Below are 9371 nucleotides of genomic sequence, written 5' to 3' on the forward strand. Positions count from 1 at the left end.
ACTCAAACTTTCCATCTTCAAATTCGAAAACGTTGAAATATCACGTACAAGCTCTGCGCAAGAATTTTTCCGAGAGGAATGAAAAATACGACGCTATTCATCGCCAGACATTTTTTCTCTACGTTATTCACAGGAGCACGAAGGAGGTGGAAAAGAGGCAAGCAGTAGCCGACGAAGAGTGAGGGAGGAGCAGAAGTAGCTGTAATAAATGGGCAACACGAGCGCACTCCTATAAGAGGGTAAGCGCGCGCCGCAGTGCAAAGCTTTCGCGAACGGTGGCGCCGTTGGGTATCCAGCTTCCCCGGCCTTATCTAAAAGTCGTAGCTAATTAATTCGAAAGAATTTTTCATTTCTTGAAATGCGTTTTCTCCAAAGGACAAAACGAAAGCTCCCCGTCGAGGCTTTTCGAACAGCGTCTCGAAGCTCCGAGCGCGAAACGAAGCGCGAAATATAGCAATAAACAGAACAAAACCCAATCTCCCGGCCAAATAGCGTCTCTTCTCTATATAGGAGCGATACCGAGGAAGATCGAGAAAAGCGTCCGACGGAGCGGGAGTAAAGTACAGTCGAGGAGCTTTTGGTGGGGAGGAGTGGCTCGAGCTAAGGTATATAAGGTGGCTAAGATGGCGGACAATTTGCCGCTCGACTACTCGCGCGCCCGCACACACCCCCGCTTTACACGCTTCTCTCTCGGGTAATAGATGTTCCTCCTTCGCGAGATAGAGCGAACTCGACTCTCTCTCTCTCTTCCGCTTCTCTGTGTGCGGCCGTATAGCGTTAGCGTATGCGTATCACACGTACGAGCCAACTTCAACGCGTTCGCGAGGAGGCTGTAAAGGGAGCTTTTTCGGACGGCGCGCGAAATAGCGGAGAGTTTGAAAAACGTGATATCATTTTTTAACAACGATTACACGCGTTTATTTTCATAAAAGCTCGACTTTCCAAAGCTGTTCGGGCCAGCTCGCGGAAACGAACAACGAATTTTACGAAAAAGCTCGCAAAAATGTCCATTCACGAATAAGATAACGAAACAAAAGCTCCGCGGAATGTCCGAGGAGAGTAGCGCAGCACGTATTTAAACGTCCCCGCACAATCGGCCCCGACCACACTCTCTGTTCAGCATCAGTTCCTCTCCGCCGCCTCTTATCCTCCTCGTCGTCATTACTCGGTATAATTGTCCTCTCCTAAGTCGATTTCGCCCTCAGCTCTCTCTCTCTCTCTCTCTCTCTCTCTCTCTCTCGGCTCCCCACCCCCTGTACATAGAGCGCACGCGCGCCACCGCGTGACTCCAAGAGAGAAGCCGTTTTAAGCATTCCGTCCGCCATCTTCTCACTTAATAAAATAATTACCCGGAGCCAATTAAGCCGCTCTCTGTCTCCATCGCTTGGCGGCTTCTATAACGAGGCTTTATGCTACTTGGAAACTGGCAGGGTTGCTGAGATCGGGATTCAATGGGAGCAGTTGAAGCCGCCGTTTTTTCGAGCGAGCGAAATTATTGAATTGTTTCGAGCGCTCTACCATGGATTGGCGCCTATTCGGGCGGACTCGATATTATCTTTTAGACGCAAGGCGGAAGTTTTTACGAGCTTTCAAGGAGGAGATAGATATATCTGATTGATCGGAATTTTTCGATACATAATCATTCGGTCAATCAATTTGAAACTATTTTACTTTTCATAGGTTTGCTATGACTAACAGCAAAGTATGGAAAATGCTCATATTAGCATGAGTATCTTGATCACGATACGTAATCTCTTCTGATAGAAATCATTCACGGATCATTAATTTTTCAACGATGCGATTGCGCTAAACAGCATATATCTGGCATTGACGAAATCCTAACTAATAATTCCAAATTGGAATTCTGAAGAATTTCACGTTCAGGTTATGTTGTTATGACGATTTATTTTTCAAGTGTGTCAAGTATCACGCTTATTTGGTTCGTGTATAGATTACGCGTCACAGAGCATTAAGAAAATTTCGTATCAGATTATATAAAGGTAGACAGTGTTTTAACGTTCCTCAGTTTAGTCGTACGAAAACAGCAGAGATTGTAGTGACTTATACTCGTCATGAAAGGTAAGTCGCAAGAATAAATAAACTTTTTTTTATACGTCTCAGCGATTATTTTCATTCATTGGAATTAATATAAAATTGAAAATCATTGTATTTGTTATCATGTAACGGCAAACAAATTGGAATATGTGCCTTTATCCTACTAAGGACGTGGGTCACATACAACTTGTTTAAAAATGCATTATGAAAGCTTCATTTTTGAAACTCAGACTATAATTATCATTATCAATCAATGAGTGTGCAATGAGATACCATACATTTTTTATTTTATTATATTTTATTCAAATAAATTTTTGTATTCGCAGTGATAACCATCGTGGCCATTCTTGGCCTTGTGAAATCCGGATCAGCATATTACGAGCCTAAATGTCCGGGAAATAACAGTGGGAAAACGATCTTGCTACCCAATTTTGAAGATTGCACTTCTTACTTTACGTGTCGAAATGGTTATCCAATAATAAACCCGTGTCCCAACGGTCAACACTTTAATCCCAGAAAGTTAAAATGTACTGATCCAGAAGAAGCGAAATGCATGGTGACTACAACCACTCAGAAACCAACCACGACGACATCTGCAACTACACCGACACCAACTCCGACAACCACAACTACAACCACGACAACTATTACTCCAAAACCAACACCGAGTGATCCAGTGAAGTGTCCAGCACCAAACGGTAGTGGTGACATAGTCCTTTTGCCCAATCCCAAGAACTGCACAACTTATTTCAGATGCCGCGAAGGTTTACCGATAACTACTTTGTGCCCCGAAGGCATGCACTTTGATCCTCGCAATTTAATTTGTGCCTATCCAGATGAAGCTGGCTGTGAAGTTACTACAACAACCGCCAAACCCGTTACATGTCCTCCAGATAATAAACCCATAAAGCTACCCAATCCTTATGATTGCTCAACTTATTACTCCTGCATTAAAGGTGTTCCAAATCTTACGTCATGTCCTAACGGACTGCACTTCAATCCAGTAGAACTAGAGTGTGACTTCCCAGAAGATGCTGGATGTGAAGTATTTCCAACAACTACCCCCGAACCAACCACAACTACCCCAAAACCTACTACGACTACTCCTGAACCAACTACAACTACCCCCGTACCAACCACAACTACTGCAAAAGCAACTACGACTACACCTGAACCAACCACAACTACCCCTGAACCAACCACAACTACTCCAAAACCAACTACGACTACACGCGAACCAACCACAACTACTCCAAAACCAACTACGACTACACCTGAACCAACCACAACTACCCCCGTACCAACCACAACTACTCAAAAACCAACTACGACTACACCTGAACCAACCACAACTACCCCTGAACCAACCACAACTACTCCAAAATCTACTGAAATTCCAGTTACATGCTCTGTCCAAGGCGAACTTATCCCTAACCCGAAAGACTGTGGGAGCTACTACCAGTGTAGTAATGGTCGCCCATGGCTTATGCTGTGCCCACTAGGTCTGCATTTTTGGCCTGAAAAAGAAAGATGCGATTATCCACACAACGCTAAGTGCGTTATCTCTTGAATATCAAAAAGGAACAAACGATGCAGATTTTCCTCAAATGATTATATGTATACTAGAATTTTTGTGATAAATGTATAGTATTCTTTATATAAATATACTCATAATAAATGAATTGAAACATTTGGTTTTATTTATTGAAGTATATTTTAATATATATGTTAACTATCTATAAAGATAATTTGTTTGGCCATGCATCAGTTGCTTTTGCTCAAGAAGTAGAGTGCCTGGACAATATTAGCGACATAAAGCTACTACTCCGAAGATCGCTCAGCGTATTACGTATGCCACAAAAGTCACATAATTTGATTTGCATGCCCTATCCGAACTGACTTTTTGATACCAAAATTTTGACTTATACTTATTCAATCCTTGTAACACGAAGATAATACATTTCTTTTGCAACCAATTATATTTAGCTTAAATTATTAACTTGCATATATGGGTGTGAGTATCACCTTGGAATCCCATGATTGCATCGATTGATTATTTGTATCTACGCTATAAAAGCCTTCAGTAGCTTTTATGAAAGATATCTTATCAACACGCCATTTCACTTACTAATTAAATGACGTAATTTTAGCTTCAGAAAAGTACTAATGATAAATGTTTTTTGTCATCAATAAAATGACGTAAAATCAAATATTTTATACAGACTATAAATAATACAAGAGGTTATAGGCTAACAATCTATTTCCGTGGATAAGTATGATATTCATAGAACATTCTTGAACTATTGCCGTTTTATTACTTTGGTATAACAAATAAGATATTCATATAATATACTTACAATCGCGTATCTTCAGAGTCTTGTATTTATCATGATTACCTAAGATTGTATGAGTAGAAAATTGATTACCATCCGATTCGTATATAAAAGCGCGTGCGATGGCCCGCTCACGTATCAGTCAAGTTTTGGTAAAAACGTCGATTGCATAGCTGCTAACTTCAACATGAAAGGTAACCTGCATTTATTATGTAGATTAACAATAAATTATCTTAGACATATTTTTTAAAAATCAGAATATGCCATATGCATATAGCCGCGCATAGCTCATCAGTTTTCACATTAACCGGCATAATAAGTTAATTAGATGAAAAAGGTTCCAAATGTAAAAAACGTCACAATCGTTATAAATCAAAACCGGATAATTGTAATAATTTTTTCTTTCAGCTATCCTATTCGTAGCCCTTTTCGGCGTCATCGCCTCCGCCTACGCGGCTCCAAAGGTACCCGTTCCGGTTACGTTCGACGTCACCTCAGAAGAGCCTATCCCATCTTCGGTTAAATGTCCACTTCGGCCAAGCGTAGGAAAGGAGGACCTTCTGCCTCATCCCGACCGTCCCGACCGCTGCGGAGACTACTACCACTGTGTGTCAGGCACGCCCAAACTCATGCATTGTCCAGACGGTCTGCACTTCAACCCCAAGAAAAATTGGTGCGACTGGCCTTGGGAAGCTGAGTGCGACCCTGCTTACGTCACCGTTCCACCTCTTCATTAAACGCTTAGTCAAACTGTTATGTAAAAACAACGAATACAAATTTTATTGATTTAATTAAAACCGTCTATTGAACAAAAATTAGTATTGTTTCATTTCAATAGACGAATCGTAACCCACGCAGTGCTAGTCTCAGGTATTTACATATTAATCTCCATCAACAGAAAATATACAGGCGCATGCATGCATTTTAAAATATACTGTTTTTGCAACAACATAAATTCTTAATATTTAAATAATTTTTCCTATGCTCCGAATTAAATAGCATAAGTATGAAGATTGCCGTAATGAATGAATTGTAAAACATTTTAAATGCATCCGTGAATATGGAACTTTCCTCGGGCTAAAATATCTGTACAATTGTCCGCACTATAAGTCGTATGACCCACAAACACATCAATAAAGTTGACCAGTGTACACAGGTATGCTATTATCGTGCTCTCGAAATATCAGCAAGTAAGATTACCCGAATATTAATCGATTAAGATCGATTATAGCATATAAAAGAGAGCCGGACCACTAACTCATGCTTAGTTCAGTTTTTGTGAAGACACAGTGACTATAACCCTCGCAGTCAACATGAAAGGTAAGATCTCTGTGCTATATATGTGTGTAATTAATTGGCAGTTATTGGAATACCCGTTTGGCAAAAAGTTTTCTATCGTATTCCAGCCTTCTTCGTGGTAGCTCTATTCGGCATCATCGCCGTCGCCTATGCAGGTCCACTTACCTTCGAGGCGACCACCACGGAAGCACCAGTCCCACCTTCGGTCAAATGCCCGATTCCGAGCGTAGGAAGGGACGACCTGCTGCCGAATCCCAACGACTGTGGAAGCTACTACCACTGCGTCAACGGTGTGCCCAAATTGAAGAAATGCCCGGCAGGTCTGCACTTCAACCCCGCAAATAATTGGTGCGACTGGCCCTGGGCAGCGCAGTGCGACCCTTTGTACACCACCACTGCTGAATCCGTTCACTGAGAACTCACTGCGACTAGTTTGTAATGCTGTTAAGCCTATTAATAAATGTACATAACGAGGTATATAGCGGGCAATTAATTCCGTCGAGTGTCACCATTTTATTTGTGCACCTTTATCATTTATCCGTCGGTGTAGCGATTACATTGTCGAGAAAACATTTCTATACTTAGTACCCCGTATCTGCCCGCCATGAGAATTATCGGTACATTAAGATTGATCAAACAAAGAAACGATAAGTCCTATAGACTTCTATACATAAGAGGAAAGATCAGCAAGCGGCGCATTAGTAAAGTGAAAAACGCGCTGTTACGAACTCGTTCCGTCTAAATCGCGTCAAGAGTAAATGCAAATCGAGAAAAAACAATGGCGAACACACTGCGAACAGGTAGGTGCGATCGATTCACGTCAAACGAGTGCCGACGTCGCTTTTGTAGTCACTCAGATATTCCTATTGACGCGAGCGTATTCGTTCCAGCAACCGTCGTTCTAGTCCTGATAATGGTCGCAGCATTCGCAGCATCCGCGCCTAATCAGCCCAAAAAGCGCTCGAGCGCACAGAAGTCCGGAGTGAAATGCCCGACTCCGTCGAGCCTCGGCAAGGACGAGCTGCTTCCGAATCCCCACGACTGCGCGACGTATTATCAGTGCGCCCACGGTACGCCCACGCTCATGCCCTGCCCCGCGGGTCTGCACTTCAATCCTCGGGAGCAGTACTGCGACTGGCCTTGGGAAGCCGGCTGCGATCCCTACTTCGATCCGAAACCTTCGTCGACGCCGAAGACCAGGACCTGCAAGGCTATAAGCCTCTGAGCGCATATAATATAGTGTATTATATAGAAATAGTTAGTATAACTAATATATTTTTCATACACGATTCACGAGCCATCAACCGATCACTATCAGCCTGTGTACGCGTAGATAACGGCTAAAAGCATGTATAGATCTCAGCAGAAAAATAAAGTAAACTTTCAACCGACGATGTGACCGTCTCCGATCGTATTAGCGAAGCGTCGACGCGCGTGGAAAAAAACAGCGACTCTCGGCGTAATTTTTCCCTCCGCGGCCAGAAAAAAGAAGGCTCATCGCTCATCTGCCGCGAGAAAAAGGCGTATAATATACAGCGGGCCACGGTCGATAAAACGCTCGCTGCGCCTGCGGTGCGGAGGGGTAGGTGTGCCGAGCCGGAGAAAAAGTAAAGGAGCTTTCTCTCCCCGCGACCAATAGCGGTGTGCAAAGCCTCGCGAGCCGTGACGCGGCGCAGGAAACGAAGCGGCGATGGCGGGAGATGCTCGGCTTCTTGTATATAATGCGGAGCTGCGTATATTTTCGAGACGGTTATTCGGAGGTATTTCCTGACGTGCTCTATAATCTCATATTTTCGTATACGAGCTGATCGAGGTAGAAGACGCTGGAAATGGGTCACCGTTCGATATGACATTGGTTTTCTCTATTTTATCGTAGATAAAACGTCAGCCGTAGTCTGGACGTGACTCGACCCGCACAACGATCGTATGCTTTCGCTCGAACTATAATTACAGGCTGTGTGTATGATTTTCCCCGAAATAGCAATCGGCCGTTTATATAATTGGCTGGTCTAAGTGTCATTATAAAGTCGTGTTAGAAGCCGGCTGATTTCCCTAATCCGCTAATTCCGATTATTTACTCCATTATCGGCAATTCCACGTCCGTTACCTCTCTCCGAGCTAATCGATATTGACAATGTTATTAGCTAATCGACCTAATTTAGGAAACAATTACTTCGTGCTCAGTATAACGCTCGCGCCACAGGCGTTATTTTCTTTACAAAAGAGCCGAATAACAATAATCGCCGAAGCCGTCAACACGGCGCCTCCTGGGTTATCATAATATTACAAACCTCCGCGTCTGCCTAACACCTGCTAAGTCCGCGCGCGAATCACACCGCACCCGGCAATTGTCGCGCTCGGCAGCTCTTCGCGCTGTAACGTATATCTATACCAACACCTGCGGAAGCTCCGTCTCTCTCTCTCTCTCTCTCTCTCTCTCTCTCTCTCTCTCTCTCTCTCTCTCTCTCTCTCTCTCTCTCTCTCTCTATCTATCTCTCTCTCTTTCGCTCGTTAGCTCGAGCTGCAAATTCCCGTCCCGACAAAGCCGGCCGTGAGAGCCGCTATATACGCAGTCGGGGATGTGCGCGCGGCTGCGGTGTTTGCGCTGGAAAACGAGGATCCATACGGAGGGTGTAAGATCGACTCGACGTTACCGGGACTTATCCTGATAAATTGTACATCATCATCGAGAAATCTCCCGGAGCAATAATCGCCGGTTTTCGCCGACTCCCTGCGCGAAAATAATTGCGCACTCCCGCGTGGAAAAAATATAACAATCCCTTGGCAAAAAAAAGCCAGCGAGAAAGGAAGAAAAAGTTGAACTAACAACGTCGGAACTTGGTCGAAGCGCGCTCTCTCTCTCTACCGCGGAAAAATAATTAGCAATAAATTTTTTGACCCGGTACAATAGGCCAGCCCTCTGGCTCCAAAACTCCGCGGCGGCGGCATCCAAACGAGAGCAAGATAAAACACTCGTCGGTATATGAGCGAACCTGCCGGCCGCGCACAATGCGATCGCGCTTTTTTACGCCGGCTTTTATATTCCGGCCGTTAATGCGACGAATTGTGTATACAGCAGCTACATATATACGCGTGCGGCGAGCGCTGTACAGCTATATATGTTTATTCATGGATACGCCGCGGGAGGTGCGACAATGCCATTATTTTGACTTTATTATGAGTCGCGTGATTATAATTATGCGGACGCCCTGCTCCGCTCGCGGCACAATCAAGCTCGGCTTTTTATTCATTGCGCTGCTGCCGCTGAGGAAAAAGCGCTGATCCAATTTGCGGAAAATTCGCGAATCACAGCTGGTTAGGAGGAGGGCCCGGCTTAATTTTGCTGTACACGTGCGCGATTGTTTAGCCAGACACGGCGCTGACTCTGCAAATCCACAAATTCCCATAAATATTCAGAAACAATGAAAGTATCATAGCCGCCTTCGGCTGGCATATCTCTCTCGCTCACAAACAGCGAAACAAATGCGCTTCTCCTGCATTGTTAATGACATTCCTCTTCCCGGGCAACACCCCACTTTGTCGCAGCATTAACCTTTTAGACGCGACTATTTTTTTATGCTAACTCCCGAGTGCAGACACGTTTCCCCTTTGGGCGTGAGACGCTGCCGCGCCGCGGCTTTTCTCTCTCTCTCTCTCTCTCTCCCTCTCTCTCTCTCTCTCTCT

At 44.1% G+C, this 9371-nt stretch overlaps 1 protein-coding gene across 1 annotated transcript; it reads left to right on the forward strand.

The window, feature by feature from the left end:
* Positions 1–1996: 1996 nt before the first annotated feature.
* LOC100680479 lies at positions 1997–6912 on the forward strand. The gene is made up of 6 exons (XM_031930590.1): positions 1997–2079; positions 2382–3611; positions 4457–4582; positions 4797–5123; positions 5750–6007; positions 6578–6912. Exons 1-6 carry the CDS (start codon positions 2073–2075, stop codon positions 6910–6912), a joined length of 2283 nt encoding a protein of 760 aa, XP_031786450.1. The 5' UTR covers positions 1997–2072.
* The last annotated feature ends 2459 nt before the right edge of the window (positions 6913–9371 follow it).

Source organism: Nasonia vitripennis, chromosome 4, assembly GCF_009193385.2.
Source record: "Nasonia vitripennis strain AsymCx chromosome 4, Nvit_psr_1.1, whole genome shotgun sequence".
Lineage (NCBI taxonomy): Eukaryota > Metazoa > Arthropoda > Insecta > Hymenoptera > Pteromalidae > Nasonia > Nasonia vitripennis.

Coding starts and splice junctions, on each gene's coding strand:
- LOC100680479 (XM_031930590.1), top strand. Junction 4,583..4,796: donor TGCTAACTTCAACATGAAAG/GTAACCTGCATT, acceptor TTTTTCTTTCAG/CTATCCTATTCGTAGCCCTT. Junction 6,008..6,577: donor ATTGAAGAAATGCCCGGCAG/GTCTGCACTTCA, acceptor TATTCGTTCCAG/CAACCGTCGTTCTAGTCCTG.